A 21859-nucleotide genomic window follows, 5' to 3' on the forward strand; every position below is an offset into this window, starting at 1 on the left:
ATGGAGCAGCTGAATGCATTATCAATTATAATTGAGTGTAGAGACATAAGTGATGGATGCAAGTGAGTGTATAGTTTGTAAAGCAGATGAATTACAGCCAAGGCAACCGCCGGTGGAGGACTGGATCATTTAGCAAACTCAATCAATAATGGGACATGCTCCATGATTTTTACTCCAAAACAATCTTAGTGGAAACAGTTTAAAATGTATGGAAATACATCACACCTAGTATGCAACAATATAGACAACAATATTGTCTATTATGATTTATTCTTCACATATATGCACGTACCTACAGTATACGCACACAAACGTAATGAGGAGGAGTAGAGGAAGAAAATTACAGCAGTGTGAGATCTCATAGTGCTAAACTGAAAACGTGGAATCTGTTATATGTAACTAAAAAGGGGGAAGAACTCAAAAGCCTAATTTCTTTTCAGCGTAATAATCCGTTGTATTTGAGGTTGTTCTTGCTGCTGAGGTATAATTGACGTTTTTCTTCTCTGCAGTGGTGGAACTCTTCTGACAGTGAGTGGGACCAATCTTGCGACAATCCAGGAACCAAAGATAAGGGCCAAGTATGGGCAGGCAGAGTCTTTTCATGTAAGTATTATTTGGACACACACAAACTCTCACTCTTTAGAGTTGACCATTTTAGTATTTTTCTTTTTAGATATTTATTTAAAAGATTAGCAGCAATGGGATGGTTACTGCTTTGCTGCATAACAAGGGAAGCTACTTTGAATATACTGTGAATGTTGAAAATGAACAAGTCTATGTGGCTGCAATTATTGACTTTATCCTACATTCTAACAAAAGTTTGAACTCGGAATTACAATTGAAACGTACACAATCCGTAAGATTCTCATAGCACAAACATCATTCTCCAACGTCTTTTGCTTAAAGTGACAGAAAGTGTGTTGATTGCTTGTCCACTTCTGTCTAAACCTCTGACCAAATTTCAAAGGTCAGTGAGCCACGCGACTGTCACAAAGAAATGGACCGAACAGCAATGTTATCATGGTTCGACTCACTTAACCTTTTGTATCCTCATGCTTTCATTTACAGAACTGCACAGTATACAACAACTCAATCATGGTCTGCCTCGCTCCATCTGTGGCAGACTCTGAGCTGGGCTTTTCCGAAACCGGCACCGGTCCCGATGAGATTGGATTTTACATGGACAATGTGAACTCCTTGGTAGTGGTCAATGAGACTTTCAGCTACTATCCGGACCCAGTGTTTGAACCCCTCAGTTCATCTGGCATAATGGAGCTTAAACCGACATCGCCGCTGATACTTAAGGTCAGGAATGCAATGCTTATGTTTGCCCTTTTTGCTTACTGTTTTTTTTTTTCAGTCACATGCACTCAGCCGTTGTAATTAATTTGGCTTTAATTTGGTTGTCTTAGTTTTTGATGCACATATTTAAATGTGCATGTCATTTTGCATTGCAGAGTAGTAGATAGATCTAGGTTGTTTTTTTTAATGATGCATGTGCGTGCATAAGTGTGTGCATGTGAGTGTTTTCCTGGATGTTTACAAAGTTGTGAAGTGGGTTATGGTCTCCTGCAGGGACAATCGAATTACAAAGGGGGGGTAGTGTCTTTGTGTCGCACTGCCAACGCAACAAGAGACACAGAAGCCATCACCTCTCACTCACTTCTCTTAACTCCCACATATTTCTTTTATATATCTCTTCACTTACTTTCCTGAAGTTGCCAAGTTTCATGTTGTTTTGCAATCATCTTCCTCCAGTTTGTCTGTTTCACATAGCTCACTTCCCTCCTTCTATCAGAGTGCAAATTTTAAACAAGAAATAAGTGAGACTTCTCAGCCCACTCGTGTTGTGTTCATAGAAGTGGTGCGAAACTAAAGCCCTAATGTTTCATTTGGTGATGGGAACACGAAAATAGTGGATAGTCCTTGTTAGGTTCATTGAAGACCCCAAATCGTGCTCACTGTGCGTTTGAATTGGTTTATATGTTGCCTGTGATTAGTCAAATGGTCTGACTGATGTTCATGACTGCAATTGGCTGTTTTTTATCCTCAATGTAGTTGTCTTTGCTTTCATTTAGGGTCGCAACCTGATCCCAGCAGCCCCGGGTAACAGTCGTCTGAACTATACGGTGCTCATCGGAGAAACCCCTTGCGTTCTTACCTTGTCTGAGAGCCAATTACTGTGCGAGTGGCCCAACCTCACTGGACAACATAAAGTCACGGTCAGTGCAACTTTCAAGAATAACGTAAATATGCATTTTTGTGTGGCCAAAGAAAAAATACAGAATGTTGAAAAAACGGGTTTTCATGTCTTCCGTCCACTTTCCTGGAACCTTTGGGTTTGATTTTTAAAACAATTACAGTACTGTAATGTTCTTTTATTTTCTATGCTGAAATAATAATGATCTTGAGTCAATATAATCACAAAATGATTTAGCATTAAATCTGGATCTGTTTAGCTGAACAAAAAGCGGGTATACTCGCAGGAACTCTTGGCTGGTTCTGTTTTTTTAAAGTCGCAGTTTACAGGATTCCTTTATTTATTTATTTATTTATTTATTTATTCTTACTTGTAAATATCGACTATTCTAATGATTTACGTCAGATGGGGCTCGTATCAGAGACAACAAGTTCACTACATTTTGTGCAAAATCTCTACATTGTACCATACTTTAGTGTCCTCTATTACTTCATCGCTGTTCTTCTCTGTGACACCTGCTTGAGGTAAGGTATGTTAAAAGTGACCTCATTCATGTTTATGCGTTTGGAAATATTCCCATCTGACAATCTCAGCAAATAATTTGACTCTAACCTTCCTTGCTGTTGAATTATGGGACTAAACCCTTGTGGCTTTCCTCTGACAGATCCAGGTTACGCTTCATTGAGCTTGCACACCAAGGTGGCTGTTAATGCTTAATTAATATGTTTAACTTCACAGGTTCTCTCCTCGCCTGTTGATGAGCATCACGTCGGCCTTGTTGAAGTCTTGTGTTTTCACAGACAAAATAACTTTTCACTTGGTCTTGCAAGGAGAAAAGTGCCACGGTGCCGCTGTACACATTTAATGTTGAGTTTAATCTGTTAGGGCTGAAGTGTGTGACATGTCTCATTGAATGAACCTTTGTTCACGCAGGTGAAGAATTTTTCTTTTTTTTTCTTTTCAGTGAACCGTACTCACATCATCAACAGTGCACGCATCAGCAATTCTTTGCTGCAGGTGCTGCTTGTTGTCAAGTCCCTCGCTGCGCTCTGTTATTACAACATTTGTATTAGTTTTAGTCCGTGTTCAATAGTATGGTAGATGGAATGAAATGGGCATAACCCTGAATTTCTATTCAAATTGCTCTGACACATTCTGTAGCTTTGCTTTCTACCCCAGCCTGCCGTTTTATCACTTTGATAGATTCCAGCAAACTGGCCCTTTAAGCTCCTTGCCCCACACAGTACTTTGAAACCCTACTTTGAAACCTTAACCCTAATTTGAAACCCTACTTTGAAACCCTATCCTGAATTTGAAACCCTATCCCGAGTTTAAAACTATTTTGTGATACCTTAACCGTAGTTTGAAACATGCAGTAAATGTATAACCCTACCCATACTTTTAAACCCCAGTTTGAATCGTTGAACCTAGTTTGAAACCCTAATTTGAAACCCTAACCCCGAATGCAATTTGAAACCTTACTGTGAAACCCTAACTTCGGTTTGAAACCCTACTTTTTTATTTTAAACCCAAATTCCAAATCCTAACCCTAGTTTGAAGCCCTAATTTGAAACCCTATACCTAATTTCAAATCCTAACCCTGGTTTGAAACAGTGACTAAGCCAGTCAAGGGTGTGGAGGAATTCTGCTGCAGTGGTGCAAGAGAGATTGCCCACATGAATAAGGATGTTGTATAAACGGTTGACAGAAGACAACTTAGCAACGTCTTTTGTATATTGTCATTTTGTTCTCTTAGCATCCCTTAAGGTTGGCCTTGCTTGTAGAGTTTGTTCTTTAAAAAGTTGGGAAAAGGAATTCAGAAATGTACAAAAACAATTTCACTAGATGCTATAGTCTATCCTACTGGAAAGGTAACCTGGTGCTGTGGGTCATTTCAGTGATAATGAATGACATACTGCGTAGAATAATTAATACAAGCACTGGTAAGTACCCAAGACTGGGTGATGGAATTGACTATCAGGTTGCTGTCACTATTGATTGATATGTAGTTCGGCCAATGGCTTGAGCAGTGAGTGAGATGCCAATCAATGATGGTATAGACTCTCTTCCCTACTATAGAGTTTTTACATTCAGAGACTACAAGTGGCCTGGAAGTCTGACTGACATGATGTGATGGAGGAATTATCAATCAACATGTCATCATTTTCACACATTCATGTTGAATCTGAACAGTGTTTTCTGTGTCAAAAACCAATGCACCATTTTTTCCCCAAGCATCCAACGGTGTGAATGATGTCAATGCCACTTTCGTCATTTTAGTATCAGAAAGCCAACATAAACAAGCTTAGTAAGTGCAGCCCACAGCAAGCTTTGAGCGCTACTTGTTTCAAACTGTCACCAGACTGCAGAGGGACATCTCTGATTCGCTCTGACTGCAGCAGACTTTTAAAATCACCACATCTCGCACTGGAGAAGGTCAACCTCAGGCAGACGACACAGCTCTCGCTCTGAATATATTTGGATGTATGTCTGAATATTTGTTCCAGTGCACCCACTCAAAATCCTCTTTAAACTTATAGCCAATGTCCTCTCACGATGGCCTTGCTTTATCTTTTTGACATTTGTTCCCTGGCAGCGACAGCCAATATGCCTCCGAATTCAGTGACAGCACATCCGTTTAATTCAGCATGATAGCTCTCAATGGCATCAACCAGCCAGCTTCAAGGTAGAACAACTTATTAAAACCGTTACACGGCACACCATTGCATTAAACCAGAAAATGTCATGCTGAATAGAATAAATGATGCAATATGTTGTGGTTTGAGTTGAGGTTGACAGTTTTTGACAGTGCCCAAACCCCCCAAAAAAAGCTGCTCCTTCACTTATTTGCATATAAGCATCAACGTTTCAGGTGCTTATGTGCACTCATGAGTACTTATGTATATGTATTATAAGTGCATATTTATATCCATGTGTCGCATGTGATACTTCAGAGAGGGACGCAGCTGTTGATGTTCCCCATGTAGAATGACCTACATACAGGGGACCCCAATGGGTGTCCAGAAAATACACAGTTTGTATGGGTGTTGAGAGGGCCCTACAATGTGTGTGTGTGTGTGTGTATGGGGTATGTCAGCCAGTCATTGCATGTCCCCTCTGACGCTCAGCTGCGTGTTGGCAGCTGCACGCCTCCCTCGAGTTTTTCGAAGAAACTCGTTTGTTGTTTTGGCCTACAGCTTTTTAGTTCTTCCATCAGTCCTTCAGTCTGTCACAAGGGTAAAAATAGACGCTCACTTTGAAAATGTGTCACCAACTTCTTTGAGATGCCGGCGCTCACACGGTACTTGTATCTTCTGAGCATGGACAGTATTGTCAACCACTTTTAATCGTGAAACGATAAAACGCTACTTTAACGTTTCTTTGTGAGAAGACACTTCACTTGCTTCAACTCCCATTGCATTGTCTTCTCTTTCCACTTCCCTCTAACACCCCTTGTCGAGGATGCTCCCTTATTTGGCATACGTGTAGAAAAAAGGACAACAAACGCTTAATTGCTCGCTCAACTGTAGTCTCTGAAAATTGAGCTCAACATTTCATACAGCGACAACATTGTGTGATGTGAAAATTAGTTTTATTGGGTGGTCATCATTTGCTGATATTTTAAATCAGTTGTGCTCATCTAAGATATAAAATGTGTTCTCTTGAAAACTTTGCATCCCTTAAATGGTTCCAAGAGTTCTAAAAGGATTTCATTGTGTGCAAATTTGGAGCTTAAATTTCCCATAGTAATGAATATTGCTCAAGAATGGGCCTTCGTCCTGCAATCAGTCCACTTTTTTTTTTAACCGCAGGACTTGAACCCTGGCCCACATTCTTACAGTGACTACTTCCACTCAATATTTATATTTATATTTGTATATTTTTATTTATTCATTGTGTAATTCTACATCAAAGTTCACTTCAAAGTGTGTAATCATTATTCATTTGAGTCGGGTAGCAACCCCCCTGGTGCATCGCTTGATGTGATGGATTCCCACGCTGTGTGTCTTTATTTACTGAGATAAACTTCCTATGCAAATATATTTACTGAGTGCTAAAACAAATACATGTGTTTCACTTTTCTTAATTGCCATGGCTGCTTGGGGAGATTTGTAGAAATGTAGCTAATTACTCTGCTTTATGCAGCATATGTGTGTGTGTGTTTTTTTTACAACTCCATACTTAACATCTAAATTATTGCTAATGACAGAGAGGAATGTCAGGTTGAAATTTAACATTATCCATGGAATACATGGCTGCAATATTTTTTGTACTTTTTGCAGCCATATGTGTAAAACACATCAATAGCATTGTTTATTTATTAATTGTGTTTGCAACATTGATCATTCTTCCAAAGCCGGCTGCTGGAGGACTTAGCTCATCCTTCAACAGCTCAGATGATAGAAAATGGAGAGATGTTTCTGCAACTAATAAACTACATTCTCTGGATCATTATCATTTTGGTTTTTACATATGGTCCAATGTATAAGCAGTGGTATATTCTGTCGTCAATAGCGTAACAGTTCACAATGGGCTTTTTAATTAATATATCTCCAGACAAGAGATCATAACAAATCAGCGAAAGTCATCTTTGAGGTCTTCATCTACCACAGCCTGAAGCATCTACCTTGCAGGCAAAACAAAAAAATCAAAACCTTCTTGGGAAAAAAGAGTTCTCAGTAATTACAGTGATGTAAGGCTCCCCAAGTGCACCTGTCAACGATGACTATAGAGGAGATCAAAATTTCATGATTCTTGAGCTAGAAATGGGTCAAACAACTTCACTTTCATCAGACCACCAAGTTTCGATCTCCTAAGACCAACATTTTTTCTCCTTCAACCAGCTGCTGCTGTCAGATGAACTAGTGCCTGGCACTGTTTATTTCAATCTCAATTAATTCGAATCCCAAGAGAAACATAAAATACACCCATGGAAAAGTAAATATTGAGCGATATGCTTTCTCCTAATCATCCTTTGAGCATTACCCTGAAAATTCAGCTCTGAGAAGTTAGCATAACATGGAAATTTGGCTAGACTTCTGCGAACATTTCAATCATTAAAAATACTTTCTGTGTGTTTTTAGATCCGAGCCGGTGGGTTTGAGTACTCCCCAGGTACTCTTCAAATCTACTCGGATAGTTTGCTGACACTGCCTGCCATCATCGGGATTGGAGGTGGCGGTGGTATGCTGTTATTAGTCATCATCGCTGTGCTCATAGCCTATAAGAGAAAGTCAAGAGACGCTGACCGAACCCTCAAACGTCTTCAGCTACAGATGGACAATTTGGAGTCCAGAGTGGCACTGGAATGTAAAGAAGGTATAGGCAGCACACAATACAGCTTTGCTTAAAGTGGAATTGTCTTCATTTGTAGTTTCAATCAATTCATTATACCGTAGTGTGAAACGTGAGATGCATTAAATTCTGGGATGTTCGCTTTAGATTTCAGGGGGGGAAAAAATACCCATAGAAAATAATGTAAAAAGAAAATGCTGATAAAAGTAAAAATGATGGAAAACTCAACTCGAACTAAAGTTATCGATTACAAGTAATAAACAGCATGGACTTGCTGTAGTCTTACAGCTATAACTGTGGGTTTACTTATTGTACATACATGTATTCTTTATTTTTACTCATTCCTCTCTGAAAAATCTCATTTAAGCTGATCCTTCTTCTTGAATAAGTGTTCCAAAAAAGACAAAACATTTGCGGCAATGGGAAAACAAATGTCTGTGCACTTATTCCCACATCCTAAAGAGCCCATGCTGCCTTCTGCTCTCCCAGCTGTCCTTTAGAAATGTAAGATTATGTGTGGGCGAAGCATATAAAAGAGGTGACATGGGTGCTGAGGGGGCGGGGCAAACAGGGTGTGTAGTTCAATCATCAGCCAGACATTATTAGAGGCAGACATCACAACATGACCATGTACAAGTAGCATATGAATAGACATGAATAAATAGTTACACATTAGAAATGACAAAGGCAGACCATAAATTACCATATTCAAGCAAAGGTAATGCAGATGGCTGTTTAAATTCGTTCATCATCTAGCAGATGTAACAAACTACTGTCAATGCATGACACATGAAATGACTACAAAACCACTTCAGAGACAAAATATTTATGCATTACACTTGTTCATTAATCATTGATTGAATTTACCATTTATGAAATTTAAAATGCATACAACCCACTGCGACAATTTACTGACAATGTTTTCCTTTTTTTTCTTTTTTACCCTGAAGCTTTTGCCGAACTCCAGACAGATATTCATGAGCTAACCCAAGAACTGGATGGAGCCGGAATTCCCTTCTTGGACTATCGGACGTACGCCATGAGGGTGTTGTTCCCGGGTATTGAGGACCACCCTGTGCTTAAGGAGATGGAGGTACGGGTCAGTACACCACCATCTGATCTTCAAATAAAACCATACTAACATGGGATGGAAACAAATTATTGGCTGCTGCACAGATTAACTAACTAACTGATTAGCATCATTTAGCAATATGCTCGCTGCACGCATAATAAAATACACTTTTTTTAAAGATGATGTGCATAGTAGCAATTATCCAATAAGTATATGGCAGAGAAGATGAAAAGTCACAATTTGTTCATCTTAATCACATATCGTCTACTTCATCTTAATGTATTCAGTTTCCTCTTTGAATGCAAATATGTAATCTCATCATTAGTAGGATCTCATGGGACATACGCACACCATATACTGCCGCCAGCAAGGGTTGCCAGCATCTGACAGAAAAGAAAAATCAATAAAACTATTGGGGGAGAAAAAATAGAGTATACACTTTAAAATTCGAGGTGAATCTGCATGATAAATCACACTGTCGTTATTAATCAAGTCATTATGTACACTCTAACTAGCTCACTGAACATAGAACGGTGCATGCTATCCAATCCACGTATTACTTCATCACCGGAATGCTTTGTGGATAGACTCAAGAGTTTGTAATCAGTGGCATGATGAAGATATGAAATCTTGTACTGCTTCCTCAACACTGCCACATGTTGCAATTTTCCAATCAACTGTGAATGAAAACGCTTTTTTTATTTGTTGGTTCGGCGGTGATAATAGAGAAAAAGTTTCACTATGCAAGACAAATCTACAAACATACATATGTGGAAGCACAGATAATGTACGCAAGTAGGCCTACCATGACCTCGAGCTGAAGCCTGACATGGCTGTTGAAAGACTTAAGGACTTGATTTATTAATGTATTTGTGTCAATCATGTAAAGCACTAAAGCTCTTGGCGAAATTAATTTTCTCAAAGCTGCTCTCAGAGTGAAAAGGTTTTAGAACTCCGGTCGCATTCATTGAGTTCACTTCATCGTCTTACTCTGTCATCACTCGCTTTTCTCTCTTGAATAGTCATCAGATGCGGGCCTCTTAATTATTGAATGAGACATAAATATGCAGTAAAAAGCATTGTGCCTCATTGCATTGTTTTCACTTTGAAGAAGCCAGGAAAAACATAATTGCTAACAAAGCAGCTTTATCTTTAGCTGCTGAGCACCAAATACGGTATTTATCCATCGTCCAACTATAATAACCACAGATCACTTTGGAAATAGTGGCTCGAGTGGGTGTTTAGCCATATTGAATATGCATTTCTAAGAGAAACGGCACCAGAAACAGACCATTTGGCAACTTGCTTGTCTGTTTAAAAATGCTGTCTCATTGTAAAATTGAACGGTGATTCATTGTAATTTATAGTCTTCCACTCCAATGCTGTAGCTGTCCACATATTGTGTATTAATGAGTACATTTGAATTGACAACTGAAAGAAAAGGCCTGCTAAACTAAACTTGGAATCATTTATCTCCTAATTTGATGTGTTGGTATGTCTCAAATCGCATCCTGCTTTTCAAATGAGAAAAAAATTCCAATAAAAAACAAATGTAATAAGTAAAAAAAATCTGGCAACAGTTGCAACAAAGATAAATGTTTTACATCTGTCTAAATATAATTTCATTGATAGAGCTGTGGTGAATTTAATACGGTTAGTAATACAGTTACAATTTCAATTCCCAGTCATGCTCAAATCTTAAACATTCCGCTCATCTTTTTGTTTTACTTCCTCCAAAATGTATACGAGACCACCACACTTGTACTAATCTCCGCCCAAATAACAACTGTCGGCACAGATACCAATTTTAAGTAACGTCAAATACGAGCCACGTGCCCGAGGTGATGGCTGCTCGAAGTGAAAGCTACAATTACTGACTTGATAAGAAATACAGCAAAACATTTTGCACACGCAGAGCCCGGAATGGTCTGAAGTAAACAACCATCAGCATTTTTGTACACAGCTTGACAGGCGCTAAATCCCTCGATTCAAACGTGAAAGTAGACAAGTAGCTATTAAGTTGAGGTATAAAGGAATGCTACATGCTTTCCACTTATGTCTAGACTTGCTTTCCTATGTATTTTCCTATGTATTTCCCAATGGGTTACGTGCGTAATCCAGTGGCCTGTGGAAACCAATGCCATCGGCTTTATTGCTGTGTGGCGTACTCCTCCACAAAGACACACCAGCTACCTACATTACACCCATACGCAGATAAACACAAACCTTTTCATGCTCAAGTTAATTTCTTGTTGTTGCTGAAACACACCTCACTTCTCAGTCAATACTTACAATACATACCGTTGAGGGCCAGAAATCTCATTTAGCACTTTGGAGACAGGCCTCGACACTTCATTATAGCACATCGCAGGAGAGAATGTGGCGTCAACAGGATGGCGATAAAGGTTGAAAGAGTGAAAAATGCACAATAAGTGAGAAATTAAAACAGATGACCAAAGAGACCGGCAGTGAGAGAGGAGGAGCCGGCGGTTGACAGACAGGCGTCTTTGGGGTGTTTAGTGTGTTGTGCCTGAGTGGTGACAGGTGCAGGCCAGAGGGACGAGTGAGCGTGTCACCATCTCTGACACAAACACGTACAATCACGTTACGCCTCAATGCCTTTTCACTCCTTTTTGCTTTCCTTCATGGGAAGCTGGTGGGACTGTTGATGCGTTATCAAAATTCAACAGTTTTTTCAGTCATGCCATTTCAGAAAAAAAGATTGCTCATTCCTCGCTTATATTTTTCAGCACATTAGAGTTGCCCGGCAGTCTTTTTTCTCTATTTTCTTGACCCTACTGTATTTACCACGGCGATTTACTCTCTCCCGTCTTCTGCATCTTCTGCTTCAACTCCAGCTACAGTATCTGCACGTCTTCCCCGCCTCAACACATTCATAAATCTCTTCTTTGGTCTTTGCCTACTACCTGACAGCTCCATTTCCAGCATCCTTCCACCGATAAATCCAGTGTCCTTCCTCTGTAGAAACATGTCCTTCCTCTCTGTCCAAACCATCTCAATCTGACCTCTCTCGCTTTGTCTCCAAACTTTCCAGTCAGTGCTAACCCTCTGATGAGCTCATTCCCGATCCTGTCCATTCTCATCCCAAGAGAATCTCAGCATCCTCATTTCTGCCACCTCCAGCTCTGGCTCCCGTCTTCTGCCCATTGCTACTCTCTCCATACCATGAGACATGGCTGGTCTCACTGCCATCCTTTAAAACCTTTCCTTTCACTTTAGCTGGTGCTCTTCTGTCACGCTTGACACTTTCCTCCACCCGCTTCCTTCTGCCTATACTCTCTTCTTTGCCTGTCTTCTACACTGTAATTTACTTTGAAAGGATGATCCCAATTATATATTGTATATGATAGTGCTCTAGAGCCCAAGAGTGTTCAGGAATAAAAATTGTCCACAGTCCTTTCCAAGCTTGCATTTTTTTCAAATTTTGAAAAATCATCTTTGAGACTTTCCAAATGGTTGTTTTACATTTGCAAGGCCTTGACATCTTGTTTATATGATGTCATTGTGTACAATCTTACCTTTTAACAGGGAATTTTACAAATAGGTTTTGTTAAATCGTTTATTAAAATGCAGTATGAGTCTGCTACGAAAACATTTACTATATTTCTGAGTCCCCTCTATCTTGATTCTCTGTTGCTGTAATCAATATGTTTCCAAAAGTGACTGTCGGCAAGCTTCTGGTTTAATTGATTAGCTGCTTGTTTGTTGCTTTGGCATGCGCCTGGCAGCTTGTGAGTGCATTTCTCTGTGTTTTGAATTATCTGTGTGGCGAGAGATCTGTTTTACACAGAGAGTGGTCAAAATTGTGAAGGTACAGATATAGCTCGGTTTCTACATACATACATACTACATATATGATCAGGACACCAGCAGTGTTTCCCACTCTATTTAATATCTACAAAATCTCACGGCACACTACCAATAAAAGCTCTGTTTACTCACAAAATTTCTGAAATATGTTCCTGTTTAGTTGAACTCAAACCTGTTCTGTTGGATGAATGCCAATAGGTGGTTAATTGCACCTTCTGCTATCTAGTAGAAGAGAATGTAATTGTTCTCAATAAATGAACAATGATACATTAGTTGGACCGCAGAGTATATCGACACTAATTTTCAGACCAAATGACTGAAATGACATGTTTGGACATCACTACCCTACAGAAAATTCATTGATGCAGGAGATGTTGAAGTTGGGTTGCTCAAGGCTGCTGAGGCAGGTAAATTGGCATTTCTCCAGCAACTAGTCTTGAGTTGAAGCTTACTGTCAGCGTGAGTTCAGGTTTCTCGACACTGGTGACAACCATTCTTTTCTTGACAATTTTCTAACAGGAGCCATCCACCCTGTGATGCCAGAAAGGCAATTATGTCAAATTGTCTGCTAAAATCATTTATCTGGTAGAGAAAAAAAACTGCAGCACAGCAAGAGATTCACCATCACTGTGTTTGGGAAAAAAAATCAAAAGTGGTTTCTCTCTGTTCATTCCTCATTGCTCTTCTTCTTTTGAATTTTCTTTGCACGCGTTTATGCAGAATGTTATTCATTGACTGACACAAGTCAAACATTTAGATTTTATTACTTAATGAGTTAACAGTCAAACATTTAATTTGGTTTGTTTGTTGTTTTCAAAAGTCTTTGAGACAGGACAGAAATGACAGAAAGGTCTGTGTGGTCTGGTTGCTCATCTCTGCAATGATTCAAGTAACGAATCAGCTTCTCTCTCCTTTTTTCTTCAGGTCCAGGCAAATGTTGAAAAGGCTCTGACTTTGTTTGGCCAGCTGCTCACAAAGAAGCACTTCCTGTTGACATTCATAAGAACGCTGGAAGCACAGAGGTCTGTTTACTTGTTTTACTTGTTAATTATCCAGTATTTTAATTGAGTGTAATGGTGAGTTAAATAGAAGATTGTTGAGGATGTTGTACTAGCATGACAGCCAAAATCTAAATATTTGTATATAATATTATCAACACTCACACTGTATTTCCAGGTCGTTTTCAATGCGGGACCGAGGGAATGTGGCGTCCTTGATCATGACTGCCCTGCAGGGTGAAATGGAGTACGCCACAGGAGTCCTGAAGCAGCTTTTGTCTGACCTGATTGACAGAAACCTGGAGAGTAAAAACCATCCCAAGCTGCTTCTCAGGAGGTGAGCAAATCCATCAACTGGATAGATCGTGAAGCTGGAAGATTGTGAGAATAAAGGAGAAAATTGAAAATGTCCCTGAGTAAGGTTCAGCCAAGCAAATAACGGATTTCCTGATTACAAAAGATCTACATCTAGAGCCAGATCTAGATCTACATCTAGATCTACATCTAGATAGATGAGCTATATCTAGATGTAGATATATATATAAATCTAGCTATAGCTATAGATCTAAGTCAAAGTCTGCTTTATTGTCAATTTCTTCACATGCCAAGACACACAAAGAGATCGAAATTACGTTCCCACTATCCCACGGTGACAAGACATAGTTCACAATGTACATACAAGTAAACAACACAAGAAAATAAAACAAGAAGGCACAAAGAATGAATAAATAAGAGTGATGAATAAATAATAAATTAAGAAATAACACAACAAATAAGTACAGGACGCTACGCAGAAGGGGGAAGAGAGTTCAGGATCCTTACAGCCTGGAGAATGAAGCTGTTGGTGAGTCTGGCGGTGCGGGAGCTCAGGCTCCTGTACCTCTTCCCAGAGGGCAGAAGATCAAACAAAGAGTGAGCTTGTAGATATAGATAGAGTGTTTGTATCTAGATGTAGATCTATATCTACATCTAGACATAGATCTATCTATAGATGTAGATATAGATGGAGCGTTTGTCATGGCAGTAAACTTCGTTTCTTCTTTTCACAGCCCTCCAAAAATAATATGGAAAAGTCTTGTGTAATGCAAACATGCTTACTGTTAGTGACAGCTGAGGTATTAATTTTTACTTTGTCTAATATGTTTGTTTTGTTTGCCAGAACGGAGTCTGTTGCCGAGAAAATGCTGACCAACTGGTTTACATTCCTTCTGTATAAATTCCTCAAGGTAAGGCCAACAACTTTTTACTTTTTTTTTGCAGGATTACAGATTGAAATTGTTGTACTTTCACTTTATTTTCACTCTAATTTCACTCTTATAGCTTAAAGGCCACCATCTGTTGCCGACTTATTTTGGTCCTTAAAACATTCTCAAATCATTTCTGTTATGTTCTCAAATCATTTCTGTTATGTTGTGCCCAGCATCAGATATGGATCGATGATTCTACAGTGCCAATCAATATGTTCACACTAAGCTTTTCAGTCTCTATTTTAGTAGAAATTTAAGTGTCTTCATGTTTTACTTTAATCCTATCACATTATTATGCATAGATGCCTATTCAGCAAAAACAAGTCTGTGTCTTTTATGTGGGGAAAAACACATCAAATCGCCTCGAGTAGAATGAGATAGATTATTAAGATTTTTTTTAAATGTACGTAAACTGTGAAGTGTGACCAAAATGATATGAATTGGTGATGGTATTGCTGCCGCTGGTTGTTAACAGCATGAGGGAACTTCTTTCACGCTCGCATTTGATAGAGCTGCCACCATCATTATACCACTAAATTGTAAATGTCAGCGTACAACGTAATGAGGGCAGCATGTGCAGCAAAGGCAAATGATGTGGCGAGTCATGGAAGTGTAGGGAGACAAATGCTGAAAGGACAACATAACAGTGATATGTGGTTCTTCTCGTTACCAGCTGCAGTCATAATTAGCTCAGATGCTAATGAGGTTCTTTAAGCACATGACAGGAGGTAGTTTGGGAGATGAGAGATTATTGGCCAAAGAGCAAGAAAGGAAGAGACAGACGGGTTTTCATGTCCATCGTAGCTGGAGAACAGAAGGAGGCATGACAATTAGGATGTCTTTTTGAAACTTGCTTTGTGCACTAGGGCACAGTCACAAACCTGTACTCATAAAATTGTTCAAAGGGTCTTGGAAGAACGAACTATTAAGAGTTAGATCAACAAAATGTTGATTGTTTGCCACTAGCTGTAACTTAATTTCTATAGAGGTTTTCATCTTCTTTATTAATAGACCAGTACCGTAATTTCCGGACTATAAGCCGCGACTTTTTTCCAAAATTTTGAACCCTGCGGCTTATAGTCAGGTGCGGCTTATATAAGATTTTTTTCGTTATTTTTGTGATGACTTGATCACTTTTATACACTCGTAAAAAGGCTGTGGACCACTGTTGTGCGGTATCTTGAAGAAAAAAACAACAACTAAAATACTATTTTGAAACACTACTATGGCTGCTGCTTATTCTGGCTCTGTTGCTTGTGACTATTATGAGCTTTAGTAGGAATGCACGCTAGGTGACCTGCGTCAAAGGGCTCTAAACCCTTTCTCTTAGAGATTACACAAAGCAGTGGCGCTGTTTGGACCATCTGCATTGTATTAAAACGCAATCAATCAGCATTTAAATTCAATTCTTCTGACATTTTGCTCACCAAAACAAGTTGTAATGAATGTGAACTTTTAATGCATTTTATTCAGAAGGTTACTTTGAACCCTGAGGCTTAAATGGCGGCGAGGCGTATTTATGGATTTTTACGGCTTTCTGTGTACTGTCTTTCTTCGTAAAAAACTCATGTGCATGTGCGGCTTATAGTCCGGTGCGGCTTATAGTCCGGAAATTACGGTACTTGGAACTTTCTTTGACCCCATGATTGCTTACGTAACGGTTGCACTCATTAAACAAGCATGCAACACTTCCATAACACTTCCCATGAATGCGAAAGAGACGCTGACTTCACAAAACACTCAATAAACTTGTGTATGTGTATGGAACAATTTGTGTGGTGCTAACCTCCAGGTGGCCAAATCAGACAGGTAGGCCACGAAATTTGTTACGGACCATTTTCAACTGTACAGAAGCTGGGTCAAAATGTAGAAAATACACAGAGTATATAAACTGAGGCAATCAATATTGGAAAGTTATCCAGAATGTATGTTCGGATTCTTGGTCAGAACTGTCAAGAGGATTCGTTACATATAAAATAAGGTTCATGCTGTGACCATGAATGATCATGACATGTCCTTTCCTTTCATGTCCTTCCTGCATGTTTTAATAATGACAGAGTCGATGGGCAATTTTCTATCATTGAAAGAAAGTGTGACTCACCTCAGATATTGAAATGATGGGGAATAATAATGTTTTCTCTGTAAGATCATGCTTACTGTATACTATATATTTAGTTGTACAAATATGGTACTTTAATCTGCTTATAGTCACAGTTCGATTAAAATCATGTCAGCGCAAGTAATGATAGATAGCAAACATCACAGTTAATTGCTGTCGAAATGAGTATAGTGTATAGGTTTTTTTTGCTAACTTCATTTGCTTTGTTCTTGCAAGTTAGAAGTTTGATTGAGCCTAGGTGAGAACAAAAGGAAGACAGGAAAATAGAGCACTTTTGTTCACAGTGCACACACAGATGAGATGCGAAAAACGCTGTTTTGTTTGGATGTCACAGGCTTTTTCAAAGACTCTTTAAATAGTCTCATCACTCATAACTGCACACTAATAAAATGTAAAACAAATTCTAATGTGGGCCTTCACAGAATGGTCACACATTTAGACCCTAATTAAAATGACAAATCTGACTGTGGTGTTATTCACAGCCATTAGGTCTTAACCAATGTCATGCAAATAGAGCTTCAATAGGCAGCGTGAAATAGAAAGAGGTTTGATGTAACTTCAAGTCTTGGAAGGTTAAAACTCCTTTAAGTCACGTAATGCTTCCACAAGACCGTTTTGTACTACACATGTAAAAAATTAAATTTGGAGCTTCTGTGAACAGTTCGTGGTAATTGAAAGCAGATTTGTATTACGCTAGCAATGTAAAAGTCAAAGGTCAAATAATTTATAATTCAATGTGAAGTGAACTGAAGGTTGCTTTCCTAGCAAACTGTCGTTTTTCCTGACTATTGCTTTTGCAAGTTTAATTACGCTGTATATTCTCTTTATCTCTGTTCTCCCCTTGACCAGGAGTGTGCAGGCGAGCCTCTTTTCATGCTTCACTGTGCCATCAAGCAACAGATGGAGAAAGGACCGATAGACGCCATCACAGGAGAGGCTCGTTATTCTCTTAGCGAGGACAAGCTCATCAGGCAACAGATTGACTACAAAACGTTGGTCAGTAAACTTAATGTGCCTGTGTATTTTGGGCTTGAAACACCACCATTGCGGTTTCATCGGCGTAAAAGTTGACAAATCAACAAACATGGGAAGAATAATTTCTTTATTTCACCAGTCATTTACAATGGGATCATTTGTCTCGTGTAATCTTGAGGGGTCCATATGGTCCGAAAATGTTATCAAATGCTAAATTATGTGATTTATGGTTGCCTTGGCAACCAAAACGGTATCTGTCTCCCCCTCTAATCAAACTAACATTTACATGATTATGAAGCTGTTATTTTATGCATCTTGTGACTGTTTCCCCCTTCCTTTGTTTCATCTGCCAGACGTTGCACTGTGTAAACCCAGAGAACGAGAACGCTTCTGAGGTGACCGTTAAGTGTTTAAATTGTGACACGGTCACTCAGGTCAAAGAGAAGCTGCTCGATGCCGTCTATAAGGGCAGCCCCTACTCTCTCAGGCCCAAGGCTTCGGATATGGACTTGGGTAAGACAAAAGAGCAAATTACCTATGTACCTATTAAATACACAAGATGTCCAGTGCTGATTGTCAAAAAGTTCCCAAAGGTGAGGCTCCGGATTTGCAATAATGTGAAATCCAAGCAAGAAAATTGTTTTCTCTCTAATCTAATATCGTAGCTTGGCCAAAGTGTTTTGATAATGCTTATTTACAGGGACACACGTTTCCCTTTGGATATAATAATGTAATAATTGAAATATTGCATCCGTCAGAACCAATATAAAGTCTTATATTATATCTTTGCATTGCACAGCCTTTGTATATTTTTTGTGTATACCGGAAATGTTTAGTCGTCTGTTGATATGCTTTAATGTACTTTAGAAAGCAGTCATTCATTACATGTTAAATTTGAAGGGAACTTTAAATGATGTCCCCTATGCGCCATTATGACATCATTGGCCTTGCAATGCAACCCACACTTTCTGTAATTGTTTTGCAAGTCTGGTTTGAAAGTCGTTTTCACAAAACTTGACAAAGAAACCTTGTTCTAACTCTATATTTTCTTCCATTTCCATTGAAAAATCTGAAGAATGGCGTCAAGGCCGCATGGCCAGAATTATTCTACAGGATGAGGACGTCACAACAAAAATAGACAATGACTGGAAAAGACTCAACACTCTGGCTCACTATCAGGTACATAAGCATAACAATTGGCACAAAATGCAGCTTTTCTCATGGAGGAGTAATAACATTTTGGTGGTTCCATTTAATGTGTAGGTTACAGATGGCTCAGTGATCGCACTGGTGCCAAAGCAGAACTCAGCCTATAACATCTCCAACTCATCCACCTTCACCAAGAGCCTCAGCAGATACGGTACTCGCCTTCTTATTGACTTGATCCCCATCTCTGCCTCCAACTCATCTCTCTTGGGCTGCCTCTATTTATGATGGCTGCAATCATAGCCTCCATTCTTCTTTTTCCTCTCAATGGCAATCCTTTTCATCCAGCGCCATCACCTCAGGCCAAGGCTGTTTAATGGCTATTTCCAAGCAGTCTGTAATGAAAGGCATAAAAGAAGACAGCTGACAAAAAAAGTGAAGGCGAGTGGGGATGAGTGGCAGTGATGGACAGAAGCTCCACATCAGTATGGTGTAAAAATGAAAAGACAGATAAAGGGAGTGATTACTCTTACGATAAAATACAATGATAGTTAATTGTAGTAGCTATTAGAACCTGGTCTCACGCCCAAATTCCTGCTGGTGTTCATGTTGAAATTGACAATATCCAAAACAATTCATATTGTTTGCACGCACACACACCCCCACAGAGAAAACACCCTATAGATAAATAGAGTATATACTAGCACATGATACGGTGAGTGCCCACTTACCACAATCAGTCTACTGAGCTCAAAAGTACGACGGCAGGCAGCTACCATTGATCAGTAAGCTAGCTCCTGCTGGTTTAAAATGTCAAAACCTTGTACTTTTTATTTTGAAGTGGCTTACTTTAGCCAGAATCCTGTTGCGTAACGGGGACCAAAAACTGCAGATCTGTTACTGAGCCTACTAGTGTCGTTCAAAAGAAATCCTTCGCACTGGCGGGAATCAGCGGCATCCTAAAGCTAAGCCAACTAGTTGATGAGCCCTTCTGTCCGGGGCAAATGCTTTTCATTTTTTTGCCGTGTGTGACAACATGGGACAGGCTAACGACGGAGGCGTTGCTACACTGCTGAGAAGGGCTTCATTGAGCTTACTGCTGAAGAGTTGATTTAAAGCTCATTTGTTGGCTAACAAACTATTCACATACACGTGCATCCACTTCCGGGTGAAGGGCATGAATTCATGCTCACCCTTATTATCCTTTATGCTCCAACACGTTGCTGTGCCTTACATTTTTTACCGCACCTATGTAGAAAACTCATCATTGTGCCAAGTAGTTATATTTGTTTGAGAAGCACTTTAAATCCACTGAAAGCAAATTCTGGGGACAGTTGTGATAGCATGACTGTGAGCTCCACTTTGTGCTGTAATCATTTTAGAAAGCTGTGAGAAAAATAGGTCATTATCCATTTTCATAATTTAATATTTTATCTCATTAGGGGTGAGTTCGATGATGGTGTGTGAATAAGAGCAAGATTGTTTTTTTCATCTACCAACCAACTCATCAGAATGACCTCCATAGTAGAAGTATGAACCATTCATGCAAATAATCAAGATCAATATGTCCTAGTATTTGGACTTTTTTAATTACTCCTGTATTTCAGAATGCGGTAACCAAGAGTTCACTTTGAGTCACAAATTAAATAATAACTTTAAGACAAAACTGTTGGAAATATTTCCTCACGAGTAGGGTTATGATTTGCTCATGTCTTACTATTTTATGGTGATGCTGTGGAATGGTTTACTTCATGTTCTGAGTGTGCATGACAGATAAATATGATGGCTTTGGAATTAAAGTCTCTGTGTCCTGCTGACAGAAAGAACAACAGACACCACACCAGCAAGCATCTATCTCTTTTTGAGCTTGTGCCCTGCTATTACTCTGTTACACCCCACCCGCATCCCTCTAACATACATTACTCTCTCATCTTCAGCATCCCCATTCATCTATCCCCATCCTTTTTGTCCGATATAGGATCAGCAGCATCCTCTGCAGATCGTCATCTCTCCCTTGTGCACTTCACCTCTCCATTTCCGTCTCCCTTGCTATCTTTCTAAACAGAACAGTCGCAGATGCACATCTCCTTGCTTAGCACTAATCAACTTTGACACTCTTACCATGAATAATAAAACACACACAGAGGACAGACAATGAAAGAGGGAGAGTGCCATACTATAAAAAGAAGATGAAACGAAACCACTATGCTTTCTGGGTGGAGTTCAAGATACCCATCAGGGAATGGTTATCTATTCTCTTTAAAACCTTTATGCATAATGTGCAAAGTAGAAGATTGAACTGGAATGAATGAAAGGTCCCTAATATCCTTTGTATATGCATGTGTGGTTCTAGAGAGCATGTTGAGAACAGCCAGTAGTCCAGACAGCCTTCGATCCCGAACACCCATGATCACCCCTGACCTGGAGAGTGGAACTAAATTGTGGCATCTGGTAAAGAACCACGACCATTCGGACCAAAGGGAGGGCGACCGGGGAAGCAAGATGGTGTCTGAGATCTACCTGACCAGGCTCTTGGCTACTAAAGTAAGCGACAGCACAGCAAATGCAAAGTACACTTGGTTTTGGTTCTGTCAAAACCTCTGGTGCAGTTCATTAGCCCAAAGGTAAGTATGGGATTTGGCATAGCTGTGGAAAAGGGAGCCTTATGATGATGCGATGCACATTGATCTGTAATCTTAAAGTTCATTCAAATCAACACATATCCTATTCGTATCTGGTTGTCAGCCACAAATACATACAGATTGATCTGAGAATATCCAATTACCATAACCGATTGGGAACAAATTGGGCACCACGTGATTAAAATTGGACTCTGGAACCATATTATGTAAAAAAATAAAAAATAATAATCAACCCAAGACAACACCAGAATGGTATCATGACCTGCCTCAGCTAGTTAACGGTTGCGGAAACATGTCTCTGAAGTCAGCAGGAAGCATAAAACAGCTTTAATAT

General features: G+C 39.4%; 1 protein-coding gene across 3 annotated transcripts in view; it reads left to right on the plus strand.

The window, feature by feature from the left end:
• Positions 1-21859, plus strand: part of LOC125988746 (plexin-A1) — a 180468-nt gene that overhangs the window by 152199 nt on the left and 6410 nt on the right. For 2 of the 3 annotated variants that reach the window (XM_049754359.2, XM_049754360.1), the window contains 13 exons: positions 510-603; positions 1069-1305; positions 2079-2222; positions 7285-7519; positions 8446-8594; positions 13323-13420; positions 13575-13733; positions 14556-14622; positions 17612-17758; positions 18091-18250; positions 18813-18916; positions 19001-19097; positions 21237-21427. In XM_049754359.2, the coding sequence (XP_049610316.1) occupies positions 510-603; positions 1069-1305; positions 2079-2222; positions 7285-7519; positions 8446-8594; positions 13323-13420; positions 13575-13733; positions 14556-14622; positions 17612-17758; positions 18091-18250; positions 18813-18916; positions 19001-19097; positions 21237-21427 (1882 nt within the window). The remainder of the gene's footprint in view (positions 1-509; positions 604-1068; positions 1306-2078; positions 2223-7284; positions 7520-8445; positions 8595-13322; positions 13421-13574; positions 13734-14555; positions 14623-17611; positions 17759-18090; positions 18251-18812; positions 18917-19000; positions 19098-21236; positions 21428-21859) is intronic. The other variant, XM_049754361.2, reaches the window with a different exon arrangement.

This window comes from Syngnathus scovelli, chromosome 2 (genome assembly GCF_024217435.2).
Source record: "Syngnathus scovelli strain Florida chromosome 2, RoL_Ssco_1.2, whole genome shotgun sequence".
Lineage (NCBI taxonomy): Eukaryota > Metazoa > Chordata > Actinopteri > Syngnathiformes > Syngnathidae > Syngnathus > Syngnathus scovelli.